Below are 16,636 nucleotides of genomic sequence, written 5' to 3' on the forward strand. Positions count from 1 at the left end.
CATGCGTGTGATTCTTGTGCACATGTGTCCAGAATTAAACTGAACACAAATCCTGCCTTCTGTGATGCAGGACAGGGGTCCTTCCCCATTTCATGGCTTGCCCAAATCCTCTGGCCTCTGAAAACTCAGAGCAGAGACACAGAGAAAAGCCAAGGATTCTGAGTCCTACACATTTTTCTCTCGGATAGCTTCTGACTTAAACAAGACATCACTGGCTCTGAAAACAGACTGTTATTTGCATGCCACAGACATTCCCCAACGGGCTTCTTCTTCTTCTCCCCCTTGATGTCTAGCCTCCTTCCTCCAGATTCTGGCCTCAACTTCCCCATGCCCACCTCCTCCAGCTTGACCTTCCTGCGGCATCAATGGTGTTATATTTAGGTTTGTGAACTCAGGACCCACAGTCTCTTCCTTCTGAACAATGTGGTGTGATTACTGAGACATTTTGGTGGTTCCTTCCATGGCAGGGTAGCCATAGTAGGCCTCCTAATGTTCCCATTCCATTTTATTGATGCAAATACTGAGGTCTAAAAGAAGCATGGTGCTGTTCCAGACTGTCTAGCTTTGAAATCCAGGCTCCTCCTTTGGTCTATGAAGTCATAGAAATTTAGAAGTGGCAGAGACCTTGTCATGTTCTGGGTCAGTGTCCTCTCGCCCCAAGGGAGAGAATTAAGTTCTAGGGAGATTTGGTGACTGTCCCAGGGTTAGCTTACTAGAAAATTGCTTTGTTTCTTTTGTGCAAACACTCTCCCTACTCTTTCCCACCTGGCTCAGGTCCCCTGCTGGGCTATATGCTGTTGTATGGAATGAGGCACCTCTTCCATCCTGGGCCACAACTCAGAACTCTGACTGAAGCACAGATAGGGCTGAAAGACTGACCCACCCTCAGGCCAGCCCAGAGCCTTGGAGAAGGAAGCAGAACAGAAGTAACTCTTGGCATTTGATATGTATCATGCACCAGGTATTGCATGTGTCATAAGCTTCCTGGCGTAGCTCCTGTTTTTATCCCGTTTTCTATCGTGACAAGCACATTCTTAACCATTACTTACATCTACAGTAGGGTAAAACATATTCATACTGTATGGGATCCCCATTTATAGAGATGAGAACATGTAGTCAGAGAAGTTGAAGGATTTATATAAGTCCTATTGCTAGTAAGAGGTGATATACAAACCAAAATGTGACCTCAAAGTGCATAACCTGTGCCCGCTCTGGATGGTACATTGATTTATTATTTATTTCAACTTGAGCCCTTTTCTGGGGAGGTGACCAGCTTCATCATGAGCCTCTATGGCCAGCCTCCATTCTATCTTTGAGGATGGTACACAGTCCCCCGACCTTCCCAGCAGTCATACTGGGGACGAATGTGTCCCCACCCCTGCCCTGTTATTGGCTTCCAAGGTCAAGCATCTTGCTAGAGCAGAGAGTGAGTTCTTAGTGCATCTCAGCCTTTAGGGAGGGGCAGAATGAAAAGAGGAAGAGACAGATGGCAGTGGGAGGCAAGGAGAGAGGGTAGTGTGTGAGGGTAGAAGGGAATACTGGGGACTCCCAGGACTGGAACATGTTTGTAGCAATTGAGCAGAGAAGCTGGAAGGAGCACCATTATTCCATGGCCTAGGCAGAAAGGCCCTGAGGAGTCTGGAGCCTAAAGCCCCTGTCTGCCTGACACCATATCTCACAGCTAACAGCCACTAACCATGGAAAGTAGATCACAAATGTTTCCAGTATCCTTCCCTGTCTATTTTCCCACGGACATCTACAACTATTCATTGCTGGTGGCTGACGTGTCTGCGCTGCTGAGCCAGGTTATAAACAGACAGAAATCGGGCTGCACTTGGTACAATCAGGAACAAGGAGGAATCTACCAATATCAAGTATCTTACTCAAAGTCCTGATCCCATTTACCCTGTCAGGGGCAGACTGGCAGGGGACTCTCCTCATTGAGGCAGATGGACTGACCAAACACCTGTGCTATCCTGCCTTCAACATGTTCTTGGAAGATTTGCTACTTGATATGACCACAAAAATCTCCATAGTTCTTCCTCTTCCTGATTTCAGTGGCTAGAAGCCCTTGGTGCCTTCAGGGCTCCAGCTTTTTCTGTTCTCTGAGCATGCAGGGCTCTGTTCTCCTGGACTTTCACCACCCCTGCTTCATGGAAGGGAGTAAACACTCTCCATGAGGCTGTAAAAAAGCAAGTTATAAACCCAAACAATTACAGGAGGCTTCTGTGTCCATAGAGAGGGAGGCACTTGAGCCATGCCTGTTAATTCATTTTCATATTCTCACTGTCTCTACCAGGTTCTGTTTAATGAAACCTAGGATGTCCAGCCTCTTTGTTACCAGCAAAAACAGCAGCAGCAGCAACAACAACAACAACAACTCACACACGAGAGAGAGAGAGAGAGAGAGAGAGAGAGAGAGAGAGAGAGAGAACAAAAACAGAGTTTCTAAACCAAAGCAGCTAGATTTTTTTTTTTTTTTTTGTAAAAGCAGGTGGCCAAGAACTCATTCAAACCTGCTCCTAGAATATTCTGGAAATATTTTTCTAGGAAATGAATATGTTTAAAGAATTTGAGTGAGTCCTTTTTAAAACTAACTTAATGGGTAACAGAGGGGTGGTATTTATTTAATTCACTCCTCCTATGATCAAAGGACATTAGATACATGTGAATACCTCAGAATTAATCCTGTCATTTTATATAGTTATTATCTGTTGGCAAAAATATTTAAGTTAACTTATGATCAAAATGCAATTTGTGTGTGTGTATAAATCTCATAACAAAACCCATATGTATGGTTAATGAATGCTAACATAAACAAAATTTAATTGACCCAACTGGAGAAAAAGAATCTTGCCTGACCACATGGTATTGTACAGTATTGCCACCTGCTTGATGAGGCATTCATTACTGCAGCTAAACCTCAAAACATTGTTTAGAGTAAAGAGCGATCTTGAAGAATAGGTTTCCTACGTCCTGAAAACATTGACCCCAGTCTCCTTTCTTTTCTTTTCCCTTCCTTTCCTTTCCTTTCTTTTCTTTTCTTTTCTTTTCTTTCTGGGCCTTTACTTTTTTTGTTTGTTTTATTTTATTTTGTTTTGTTTTTTTGAGACAGGGTTTCTCGGTATAGCCCTGGCTGTCCTGGAATTCACTCTGTAGACCAGGCTGGCCTCAAACTCAGAAATCCACCTGCCTCTGCCTCCCAAGTGCTGGGATTAAAGGCATGCACCACCACTGCCAGGCTTTCTGGGCCTTTACTTAAAAAGAGAGACACTGGGGAACATCTTGTATGTTTTGGGGCAGTAGAAAGTTGAACAGAAATTTTGCAGTTCTTAAAAAGCCTGAAAAAATGTCCAACATGAATACCTTTAGGGTTGTGGAGAAGGCTTACTCTGTAAAGTTATCACTATACAAGCAAGAGGACCTGAGTATGACCTCCTAGAATCTAGGTGACCAAGACAGGCACAGAGGGTGTGCCTGTAACCCCAGCGCCACAGAGGCAGAGACAGGATGAGCCCAGAGCTTGCTAGCCAGCCAGTCTAGTTCAGTCTTTGAGCATCAGCTTTAGTGAGAAACCACACACACACACACACACACACACACACACACACACGCAAATAGAGCAATTGAGGAAGATGTGAAATGTTGGTCTCTGTGGCTTTGGGTCTCTGGCCTCCAAACACATGTGCACACATGTGCAAACACACATTCAGTTAAATAAATAAAGTCACACACTCATGTGACACACACAACACAAGACAAAAGAACACATTTAAAGAAAATGAAGTAATATCTAATTGGTCAAATTGACCATGACCCCTTAAATAGACTGCATTATCAATTTTTAAAAATAAATCTATCTATCTATCTATCTATCTATCTATCTATCTATCTATCTATGTGCACACACTAATGTTCATGTGTTCTATGGTGCCGTATGGCGATTAGAGTACAACTTTGGGAATCAGTTCTTTCCTTCCACCGTGTTGTCCAGGGAATGGATCTCAGCTTGACAAGTTCATTTACTCACTGAGCTGTCTCTCTGGCCCAAACATGTTTTTGATGGTAGCAAAACACACACAATGCAGATTTCACCATGTATATGGAAACGTGCAGTAAACTCACATGGTCATACGATCATTGCCACCATCCAGATGCACAGAGCAGTCCATAACAGTTTTAAAGCGTGTTATTTTCTTCAGTTTACTTTTGGGCTATTAAATGAATAGCTTTTGTTTTAGTTGCGTGTGTGTGTGTGTGTGTGTGTGTGTGTGTGTGATTGTATGAGACTGTGTGTGACTGTGTGATGGAGGATCAAATCCAGGGCCTAGCACTTGCTGGGCAAGGCTCTCCCACAGAGCTCACTCCCAGTGAGCAGTGCTATTATCATTTAAGAAATGACATTTATCCTAAAATATAGCAGTAGGTATATAGGTCCAGTCATCTGTGGTTGGCATGGCAACTGTGAGATCCTTGAATGTGGATATGCTGTAGAGCCAGAAGTCTTCCCGTTACTTAATACAATTAATACAGGCTCAAACTAAAACCTTTACAAATCACATGCATGTAGAATTTAGCTTTCTACAAATTTAGCATTCCACTTTCCATTTTCTTTTCTGTAGTTTGGTTGTTTTGTTTAGCTTTGTTGAGACAATACCTCATAAAACCCAAACCTAGCCTGGAACTTATGTAGGGACCTTGAACTCTCTGTCTGCCTCATTGCCTCACCTTGTCTAGCATTGGCATTACAATCGTCATGTAATTACGTATCATCATGTTTGACTTTCCATTTTTTTGAAAATATATTTATTGGGAGTCGAGAGATGTCAGCAAGGTTAAAAGCCCTGGCTACTCTTCTGAAGGACCCAGGTTCAATTCCAGTACCCACACGGATGCTCATACCAATCTGTAGTTCCAGTTCCATTGGATCTGATAGCCTTTCTTGCTTCCTTGGGCACTAGGCATGCAAATGAAACACAGATATACATGGAGGCAAAACACGTACGCAAAGTAATAATTTTAAAAAGAAAGCATATTCTCCTGTATGTATTTGACTCTATCACATACACATAAAAAATTATTTCTTGTCTCTGGTTTGTGCGTGTGTGTGTGTGTGTGTGTCTGTATATATGTATATACTTATGTGCAAATTTTTGTACTTAAAAACAAACCTTACTCTTCTTGCTACATATTTTTATACCTGAATCAAGTATACGTTTTGTTTTCATTGTTGTTTTCAGTAGTGGAGATTGGGTCAAGGGTCAAAGGTCATCCATGCTAGTTAAGTACTCTATCACTAAGCTACAGCCCCAGTTCCTTCTTTTACTTCTTATTTTGAACAGGGTCTTTCTAAGTTGCCCAGGTTGTCCCTGTTCTTGTGACTCTTCTGTCTTGGCCTTTTGAGTATAGAAGATTACATCTCTCAAACAGCTTAAAGCAGTGATTCTCAAGCTTCCTAATGCTACAGCCCATGAATGCTGTTTCTCATGCTGTGGTGACCCTCAACCATAACATTATTTTTGTTGCTACTTCGTAACTGTAATTTTGCTACTGCCATAATTCATAATGTAAATATCCATGTTTCCCAATGATTAGGCAACCCCTGTGAAAGGGTCATTCAACCCCCAAAGGGATCACAACCCACAGGTTGAGAACCACTGGCTTAAAGTATGTGTGGAGACGTAGGAAAACATTCATTCTATGTCTAAGCTTAGACCTCTCAACTTCTGTCCTAACACCCATAGGCATAGCCTCCTACCTGGGAACTCTGTTCCCTTGGGTATGTCTTCACCTCTGACCTCCTTATCAACAACAGTGTTCTGTTCATTCAACTTATAGTCCTTGTTGAGTAAATAGTCTCTGTGCCTGAGTCAGGGCATAGCATCTGCTTCTGGGTCCAAGCTGGCTGTCCGAGCAGTGGCTCCTGGCTAGTGCTGGTGTCAGAACATCGAGGATCCATAACTACTATACTCAGTGATGTGACTCTGAAGCAGAGCCTCAAAATACTGTGGACAGCGCTAAAGACATAATTTGGTGCATTAGGGAAGTTGAGGCCAGTGTTTATTTCACGGAAGAGGATATTCCCACAATTGGTTTTTTCTTTTATTCACTGTTACAGTGCCTCTGTTATACACTGTGTATTATTAGTACATGGTATTACTTCTACTTTCCAGACGAATGAGACAAGGTTAAATGGATTTAGTGCCCTTTTCAAAGATGGTGAGCTAATCATTGCAGAGCAGGCAGCCAGACCTGGGTCTGCCTGATTCCAGCCAAGGTGAACTCTCTTTCCATCATAGCAAAGACACTTTCCCAGGGCGCCTCCTAAATTATACTGCACTGGTGATGCATGCCTGGCCTGCAGGTAAGGCCAGCTATGCGCTTCGTAATTATAACTTACCCACAGACAATGGGAAGCACTGCAGGCTCAGTCACTGTAAAACACATCGCTGTGTGATACCACTAAACCTGAGTCAGTGGAATTCAAGTTTAGGCTTGAAAATTCGCGATACTCACCCAAGTCTAGCTCCCTGGAGGTTTCTGACAAGTAAGCCGGCTCCTTTTAATTAATTAATTTTTTATTGTTTTATGTGTGTGCATGTTTTCCCTGCTTGTACATCTGTATGTCTGTGTACTACATGTGTGCCTTATGCCTGAGGTGGTAAACCTCCATGTGGGTGCTGGGAATCAAACCCCAGTCCTTCAAAACCACAAGAGCTCTTAACCACTAAGATGACTGTCCAGCCCATACTTTTTAGCTTCTTAAAACAGTTGTCTAGGGTATATATAGAACACTGACTAAGCTAGAATGTTCTGTTGGCTAGCACATAGCTCAGGGAGAGGGAAGGAGAGAAAAGATAATAGGTAGACCACTTCCCTTCTTCATCAAAGGCAGTGTGGAGGTGTAAATGTTAGTGGTGGGTTTGATGGCACTAACTTGCATGTGAATTGCATGACTTTGTCTTTCTTGTCTCAAGTCTCCTACTTGAGATATAAAGGGGCTTGAGAGATGCTTCTCATGTCCTAGAAAGGTGGGCCTCCATGCTCCTTTGTAAATACTACATCTTTACATAGGCAAGCAGGCATACTACAACATACATACTTTGACTAGCATTGGCTGCGTATTTCCAGGGTTCAGTGTTAAATGACAAGACCTCTCATTGAAGTTACTAAAGCCTGTGTGAACAGAATGTTAAACTACGTATGGGTCTTTCATTGTGTGTAGCCACGCACCCAAGGAAGATCAGTACCTAGCTGCATGAATCTTGTCTGCTCTGTGTGAGGGAGAGAAATCTGAAGAAGATCTGGGGACTCCAGATAAGTTTCCCGGAGGCACAGATGCTCCTGGGTTACTAAGGTCCCTTTATCAGGTAAGTGGTCAACAGAGAAGTGTAGCCCAACAAGGGGGACACCCAGTGTTCTTACTCTGGCTTCTATGCTTTCGAAATGGGCATTGGTGAGCACATGCTGGTCTGAGGGAAATAGCATTTTAAAGGCCTACTCTATTGTCCTAGGAGAGCTGGGAGAATACCAGAATAAAGATTAAGGGCACAGACATAGCTGCTACTGTACTATTTCAGAGAGGAGGTAAAGACAAGCCAGATAGATCAGGATTGGTCAGGTGAACAAGACAGGGGCCTGGAGGAGAATACCTTCAGGAAGCAAACACTTCTCAGCTGTGGAAAAAACTTGGAAAAGAAGAAAGAAAGACAGACATATCCAGTTATGGTTTACACATCAAAGGTCCCCATAGACTCATGTGTTTGATGATGTCTTGGCAGGCTGTGGAACTTTTGGGACCATGACCTAGCCAGTAAACGTGTGTATCTAGGGGCAGACCTTGAAGGTAATATCTATTTTTGGTTCTAGCCCAAACTCATTGTTCCCTGATCTCCCAAGATGCAATCAAGCCATGCTGCAGGTTGCCAATGTTGTTGACCAAGCCATACCCTCCCCACCATGACTGGGTTGTAACAAAACTAACCTGACCTCACTTTGTTCTGTCAGGTATTTTTGTCACAGTGATGAGAGAAATGGCTAATACACTGGTGGATGGAGACCCAGGGGCAGAAAATGTGCCAATAATAAAGAGGGTTGATACACTATCAAGAGACAGCATTCCCCAAAAGAAGGTTTTTTAGTAGCTGAACATTCCTGAGACCCAGCATCAGCTAGCACAGAGGCTGCTGCCTCACAATGGAGTTGGGGAACTTAGAGGGCATGTGAGACCTAGAAGACAGCCCCAGTGTCACCTACTTGATAGTCCCACTCTCTTGGAGGGACCCTTGAGAGGAGAGATGAAATTTCATACCCACCTCAGGCTGCAGTTCTGGAGTGATAGATATCATTCTCTTACTCACCCCCCTCCAACCTCCCACACCAAATGTGTACTGGTCCCTAGGATCCTGAGTCCCTGGGGACCTAGGAAATCCAGCATGGTTGTAGGATGAGAAAAGCAATTCCATCCCTGAGTCTTTAAGCGTCATCATCCAACATGGCAAACAGAGAGAAGCAAGGCTGCCCCTGAAGAAGCCAAGTGCCACTTGCCCACAAACAAGGGTAATTAAGACATTATGAACCTTGAGCATTAAACTAAGCAAAGTAAGCTGAGCACAGAAAGACAAAGAGGGCATGATTCCAGGTATCTACGGTTCTCAGAGGAGACATAAAGTACTGTTGTTTCCAAGTGGGAGGGCAGTGGGAGCCTACTGCTTGGTGAGTACAGAGTTCCAGTTTTGAAAACCAAAGAGTCCTGGGAACAGATAGTGATGGCAGTTGCACAGATGCACTCAAGAAGGGCTCAGATGGTGACTTTTATGTTGCATGCATTTTGTCAGAATGAAAAGGGGGAAATACAGAAAAATAAGGAGGAGCCACTCGGGTATAACCATAAGCCCAGGGTCACAGGTGTCTGAGAGAGGCACCTGTGACATTCCAGGGGATCAGGCTGAGACTCAGTTTACAGAGGCCAGGAGCCTTGAAGCTCCCTGAGTTCAGAGGCAGGACCTAGGATTAGTCATCAGCCTTGAACACCCCACTTAATACAAGGTAGGCCTGGATCGTTCACCTAAAATCAGATAAACCATTTCCAGAGACTGTGATAAGATCAAAGACAAAGAGTCATTTTATTGGGGGGGGGGAATATGGAATTGATTTATAATTGATTTATAAACTCTTAACAGAAAAAAAAATTGCACTCTCAAAATCTACTCATATTGCCTGATGGGTGCTCATGAGGAAGATAGCCTTGGGGGTGCCACACTGACTGAGGGAGGAGGATCCCTGCAAATCTGTGTCTCAAAAACACTGCTGGAGAGTTGCCTTTGTGACTGAGAAGACATGAAAGGATGGAGAGTGTGAGACCAGCCCCGCATCGCCTTAGCCCGTTCTTTCCATACTCGAGAGGAGACTCACTTCTTTAGAACCTGAGGCTGGCAATTGAAACCAGACTTTTGGAGTCAGCCCCATCCTTCTTCTGAATACATCAGAAGTATTTCTCGAGGCTCAAGAAAGGACACAGTAGCTTAGAAAAAAAATGTAAGGTGTGTGTCAGGGTCACAGAGCTCAGGGCTACAGAGAGCTTTGGGAGTTGTTTAGCCCAAACCACCTGTTTTGAGGAGGGGTGTAGAGCAGACACTATGGGAAACATGAGATGCTGAGGACCTTCCTCGAATGGTGTGGAAGAGGAGAACACAGATAGAAGTGAAATAAAGGAAGATCGCAGGGTGTGGCAGGTGAGTAGGCATGAGTGCAGTGCAGGGAGGATGAGTCAGAATTAGGGCTGCTCACGAAACCATTGTCAGAAACTGGGAGGGCCCGGGAGGAGGGAGGTAGGGGCGGAAGCGTGAAAGAAAGCTGAATTGGTTTCTAAAGAACTTAATGTGGAAAGTCAAGGAACTGAAAACCCTAATGGAAAATTTCAGGACATGAAGAGAGAGCACTGTCAGAGAAAATCTCAAGGTAAGTCTCTAGCCATCAAGGCCTGGACACCTGTGACAGAGCCTTCTGTCCTGAGCAGTTTCAGTGGCCACTTAGACAAGGCCTGAGAGACATGTGTGTCGTATCTACAATCCATGCAAAGCTAAATGCTGCAGATGCCAGACTCAACAACAAAAATGTCCTAAATAGAAAGGAGAAATGAAACCAAGAGGAGATATGCCCAGGGCCAGCAGAAAGCCTTCTGTTTATGTCCAGAAAGTCAATTGCAAGCTACAAAATTAATAAGAATGATTATGATGGCTACATTAATAACTATTATTTTTTAAATGCTCGGTAATTATGTTGCCAAGGTCATGATGTCAGTTGCTTCATGGGACAATTAATTTAATTGCCACAGTAGCTCTATGGCATTGATGCTGTTATTATAACATTTGTCGTCTTACAGGTCAAGAAACTGGGGCCAAAGAAATTAAGTACACTAATGTCATAAAAATCCTTGATTTGTCTCTCCAAAAACAATACTATATCCTCTAACCAATAAGACAGATCGATGAAGCATGGCATGACCAGCCTTACGTCAGTCATTCTCCACGGATACAAACAAATGGGTCTGTGTTCATGTGTGCTACAGAGGGAAATACACTAGCACAAATGATCCGCCAGTGGGGAAGCTGTTTAAAAAGCAAAGTTTCATTTTCAGGTTAGTAATAGTAAGCAGAAGAGGACGACTGCCAGCTCTTCAGGACTGTAGATTCCCAAATGCTTACGCAGTCACATGACTTGTGTCCTCCTAGGGATGTTTGATGTTGAAGAATTGAGAACCTACGTCTCGGACAAGTTTGTGATGATGTCTCTACCTTCTAAAACTCAAAGGGAAATCATGGCTAAGACCCAAGTACAAAGGAATGAAAGTCTGGGAATGTATGTTAACAAAGACATGGCCCCACACACTCCTGGTCATCTCTACTGTCTCAGTTCCGGTACATGGGAGATCTGTCCATGAAAGTGAGCACGTCCTGGGGTGCCTTAGGAGACTTCCATCCTTCACTCTGAGGATCCCCTACAAACCCCAATCCTGCCTGTCTTTGCTTCCTTGGTTCATTCTGCTTCTCTTCCTACTTATCCCTTCTGCTCTCAGTCTCTCTCCAGACCTGGACATGCAGCCCCTGGGTCCCAGTCATCCCACTGAGCACCTTTTGTGAGTAGAATACTCACTGTATGGTTTTGTTGTATCACAGCTGTTTGTTTGACTTTGCTTTGATCACATTCCTCTATAAGATTTGATGAGTTTGAAAGAATCCAAACGTTATTCTGCATTTACATTGCAATCTGGAGCCAAGTATCTCTCTGGGCAACCTTCTCAAGTGCTATTGACCAGTCAGGAGAGGACACACAATCTACCTTTGCACTGTGGTGCCTGTAACTCTAGATGCTTGGGATCCTTACATTCTCAGTACCCCCAGAATCTGTGCCTTCAGCTTCCCTTATGCAATCCATCTTGTTCCCTCTCTAAAGCGTGACTGCTGCCCAACCCCTACCTGACACTTCTCACCGTGTCACATAAAAATATTTTAGGTGATGTTTTGAGTTGTTTTGTTTATAGTCATTTCTGTGCAAAGGTCCACGCTGACTGCACGTTTCATAAAAGAGGGCTGAGTCTGTGCAGACAACTTAGTAACCAAGTGTGGAAAAATGTTGCTTTGCTCTCAGCAGATGGGCATAGCATGTGATTATCTGCAATCTAATTTTGGCCTTCTAGCCTATAATATAATTACATAATGCCCACCGCCCACTCCATGATTAGACTGGACTTCGCCCCAGGGGGAGGGGCCATAAAGTGATTAAAATTCTATTGCTCTCTTCCTTTTGATTCTCATCTAGGTTCCCTGGAGCACATTCCGAGCCTTTGGGCGGCTTTAGGTTAGGGACCGTTGGGACCTCTGCTCAGAGCAGCCCCGACACAAGGCCTTGTCAGTTCTCTGCCAGGTCTTCTGACTTCTCCCTGCTTGTCCTGTCTCACTGCTGTGCCTGTAACTCTGGATGCTTGGGATCCTTACGTTCCCAGCACCCCCAGAATCTGTGCCTTCAGCCTCCCCATGCAATCCATCCTGTTCAATCTCTAACAGCACAGCCGCTGCCCAACTCTGTATGGTTAGACCCCCACACATGCTCTTTTCCAGCTGGCCCCACCAGACAGGACCAATTTCCCAAGGCCCTCTCACCCCATACGTTTCACTCCGTAGCCTCTGCCGGACAGAACTTTCCTCACTAGCCCACATTTGAGACTGCACTCACACCAGCCTATACATGTGAGGTCACAGCCTCCTCCACATGTAACCATTCCCCCAGTTCTCCATCCATTTTATCTCAGCTGCCTCTCAAAAGCTTAACTTGAAACACCACCTTCTTGAAGATATCTCTGCTACTCCAGTCCTCTTATATTATTTCCTATGTTTCCGCTCCACCTCTCCCTTCCGTGAGATGCACAGCAAAAGATGTGGGTGCCTGTGGGACCTTCTGACCATGTTAAGGGCTCTGTGGCTCTCCTGGGCAGACTCTATAAAATGGCTGACCAGCTGATGCTGCCCACTGGTCTGGACCCCTTAGTACATCTCAGTCTGCCTCTTACCAAACCCCTCAGAGTGAGAAGACCCATGTGCTGCTATGAAAGTCTGTCCTTCTACCAACTCCATGTTCTTTTCTCATCATTTGTCTCAGAATCTCCAGCTCTCCAGCTCCAAAGTATGACCTCATGAAAGTCCAAAGTTCCAATATGCACATGGAATATAACACACCCTTAAACATTTGAAACTTTCCAGCCTCTGAAAGTCATCGGCACCACAAAAAGTCAAAGCTCTTCATGCTCAAAAATTGGGAAGGATTCTTTGCGTAGTCTCTTGACCTATGCCTTAGGCCACTGCTGTCTGATTCTTTCTTACTAATATATTTTTTAAATTGCCAAAGCTGTTTTTAAAACAGTTGTTGTTATTATTAGCGTGTGTGTGCGCGCGTGTGTGAAATGTATGTGGGCATGATGTGTCAAGGCGTTCGTGTGCCAGGCAGTGAGTGTGGAGTCAAAGGACAGCTCTGTGGAGTTGCTTTTCTCTTTTCATTTTTATCTGGGTTGCTGGCAATGGGGCTTAGGTCATCGGGCCTGCACAGTCAGCACTCTATTTCATGAGCCGTCTGACTGGCCATTAAGCATGTTTTAAAATAGCTAATCCTGAGGGTATTGGAAAGACATGTAGTTCCCCCAATAAACTTAGGATGAACACCCAGGAAACAAATGAGACAGTGACTACACACACTCTTCACACAGTGGATAAGCTCTTCCTCAGCAGCGTCTTACTGAGACTCAGAAAGTTGGCTGTTGGTAGCATGTGGGCCATCAAATTTTCTATCTTCTTGCCTTCCCAGAGCTTCACTCTTTGTCTTATCCCTGGCAAAAACCAGCCAAAGCAGGTCCCTTCACTCTTCCTACACATTTCTTTAAAAACCCGATCTACTTCCCTATAGCCATTGCTAACCAATTGGAACTGGTCAAGTATTCCATGGTTTTGGTGCCTCTGAGTACTGGAGCAGCCCTAGAGGGGAAAGAAGAGGAATAAGGATCTGAAGGGAAAATCTTACCTCAGCTTCTGGCTGGCAGGGACAGTTATCTTATTCAGTTTGTCCATTTTTCTTGAGAGGGGATGTGAGTTGCTGTCCAGGGGGATGTCAGCAGCTCCTGGGCTTCCTGGGGAGCAGCATGGTAAGGCTCTGGTCTCAAGAGCTCAAGCCACTGGAACTGACTTCTGAGAGCAACCACAGGCTGCTGGCAAACACCCCTGCACAGGGGAAGTAAAACTCGCTGGAGCGCATCGCCAAGTTTCTTGTTTCTACGAGGTCATGTGATCCAGGGAGTCAGCCAGCCTGGCTGATTACTGTGCGTTGTGTAAACTTTGGTAGTGAAACCTTATTGGGCATGCAAATACCTCTCCGGCAGCTCTCCTTTATGATCAGGTTTGTTGCCAGGTTGGAATAAGCTTCTGGCTGAACGCTACTTCCTGTTTGTCCCAAACCTTAGGTAGTCCCTGTTTTCAGCAGATGGCCAGAGTCACCCTGCCACTTCTCAGGTACAAGGAAAAGCTGAATAATCAATTATATCTGGCTGACTCTTGGGTGCTTTCTGCTCATTTGCATAAGGCCATGGATTAGCTTTTTCTTCTCAGGAAACTAAGACAAGAAGGAGACAGCTCTTGCCACCACGGGCACAGCAGTGGTCTTTTAGAATGTGATGGGTAATTCTTTGTGCAAGGTCAAGGTCACTTAGGGGTAGAGAAAGGTGACTCCATTGTACACTGTGTGGACTCAGGAGCTGCTTTGCTGAAAGCTTGACATTTTCAAATAAAAGCAGGAAACACTCAAAAGTCATCTGCGAAGGAGCCCCGCGATTTCCTAACACATGACAGACACCAGGCAGATACCTCCTAACTCCTCTCCGTGTCTTTGACCTCTCTTCAGACCCAATGCGATGTCAGGTGTGGGGCTATCCCAAGCACAGGGGAACCCCACACCTACCTCTGACCCCATCCAGATGGCTCTGCTACCCTCCTCGAGACCCCCCAATTCCTCTGCCTACTCTGTGAGCTTCTGATTTATCTCTGAGTTAAAGAGCAGAAGGCAACCTAGGGTTAAGAATTTAAAAAAAAAAAGAGAGGGGGTGTTCTTCCTCTTGTACCTGAATACCCCACCCCCACTCCTCTCCTGTCACCTGGCATGTCCTGGTCACCTTTGTGAAAGGAGATTTTGTTCCGAACATTATCAAAGGAATATCGACCTGGGTCTAGAGAATGCATGGGGGTTGAGGGGACAAAGTGAAGAGATTTCAGTTATCTCTACTGTTATAGCTCCAAGGCTAGGGTCTGGCTGGAGAGGGGGAAGGAGGACCAGGCAGAGAAGAGAGGACAAGGGATGGAGAGCAAAAATGGATTTCTCCTCCCTCCCCCTCCAGGTTCTTTGTTCAAACAGAAGTCCTCTGTCCTCCTGGTTCCTTGACTGTTCACACTTATGTGCCATATCTGAATTTCCCATTCTTCCGGATGTCCAAGAGCTGATGCTTCAGGGCAGTTGAAGGGTGAGGTCCTTCTGCAGGAGAGTAGGTCATCATGAGAAAAATGCAAACGATTGCTTCCTGTAACTGTCGGCTTTTCCTAATCAGGCTGCTCAGTTTTCTTGCAATATATCCTGAAGGAGATCTAGTCCCCTGCCCCACCCCTCCCACAGTTCTTAACGGGAAAGAACATAAGGAAAAACGTGTATGATGTCACCAAGGGTCAGGAGCATCTGGCCAGCGCGGTGATAATAGCTTCTTGTTCCTTCTGAATTATGGTAAAATGCTCCCAACTGACCTGCTGACTTTCCTCTCCACCAACTCTGCTTAGCACCTGGTCTGGCAACTTCTTATTTCCCCAGAGAAAGAAAGAGGGGCAAGGGTTACACTTCTGCTTTTTCTTTTTACAGCTACTTGTCTTTCTTCTTTTTACTGTATTCAGTCTGACACAATGAAAACGAGAAACTGCTTTTCCAGGCCGTCGTGTGTAGTTCTACCCCGGGTGGTGTGTAGAGTGTGGAGTGCCACAGCCTAAGGATCCAAGCCTGGCCCAGTGGCCTCGCTGCTGCCATGGCTTGCCAAGAAGGGCTGAGCATGAATGGGAACCGATGTTACCAAATCTCAGCTGCTGACTTGTTAGTGGAGCAAGACCACACAGCGTGACTCCACAGCCTAAGCCTTGAAGAGCTGCCAGGCCCAGTCTACCACAGCAGGTACAGAGATGACTGAATCACTAAATTGCCCAGTCATAGCCTTTTAACAACTGTGATGCATACACACCACTGAGAGAACCATAAAGCACAATCACTTTGGAAAGAGTTTAGTGTTAAATGGTGCACATATTTGTGAGGGCAGGTCATAGAGTCTGTAAGACATTCCTAAGCTGATAAACCAAGGTCACATGCAAGGATGTTCAGTGAAGTTGCTACTGCTCCCTCCTTTGGGGCCTGGCGCAGGCCATGCAAGTGCCGCACCATTGCTTTCCTGTTTCTAATAGGAAAAACAAAAACCCAGTCCTGGAATTGACCCAGTTAGTTGTCCGTCCGTCCATCAACAGGACAACAATGAATGATTGATGCCATATTCACATAAATGAATTCTACTTATCAGTGAAAACCAGTGAACTCCAGTTGTATCACTATGGATAAATAGCAAAAATAATAGTTTTCTCTTGAAAAGTATTTTATTACTATTTTATGGGTGTTAGTGCTTTGCCTGCATCGTGTACAGCTATCTATGCACCTACTTGGATACTTCTGCGGGGCGAGGAGTCAGGGACAGGAAAGGATTAGATGTCCTGGAACTTCAGGTACAGATAGTTGTGAGCCTCCATGTGGTTGCTGGGAATCAAACCCAGGTCCTCTGGAAGAATACCAATGCTCCTAACCACTAAGCCATCTCTCCAGCCCCAGTTTTTTTTTTTTTTATAACTTTATTTTATTTTTTAAATAATTTATTTTTTCTCAAATCGTAATTTATTCACACAGGGGTTATAAACACAGAAAGGCAGGATGTGGGGAAGGGAATGACACTGGAGTGTGGGTGATCAGGGAGAATACAGATATCTTTCAGAACCGGGTATTGGCTGGGTGAAGGTTCAGGGGA

General features: G+C 44.8%; 1 protein-coding gene across 1 annotated transcript in view; it reads right to left on the reverse strand.

Moving 5' to 3' along the window:
• The window catches only part of Blnk (B cell linker), a 65,172-nt gene extending 51,379 nt beyond the window's left edge, over positions 1-13,793 (reverse strand). Inside the window, exon 1 of the mRNA XM_028773101.1 lies at positions 13,570-13,793. Within this exon, the coding sequence (XP_028628934.1) occupies positions 13,570-13,616 (47 nt within the window). The 5' untranslated portion in view covers positions 13,617-13,793. The remainder of the gene's footprint in view (positions 1-13,569) is intronic.
• Positions 13,794-16,636: the final 2,843 nt, after the last annotated feature.

The sequence above is a fragment of the Grammomys surdaster genome, unplaced genomic scaffold, assembly GCF_004785775.1.
Source record: "Grammomys surdaster isolate TR1022 unplaced genomic scaffold, NIH_TR_1.0 66, whole genome shotgun sequence".
Classification (NCBI taxonomy): Eukaryota; Metazoa; Chordata; class Mammalia; order Rodentia; family Muridae; genus Grammomys; species Grammomys surdaster.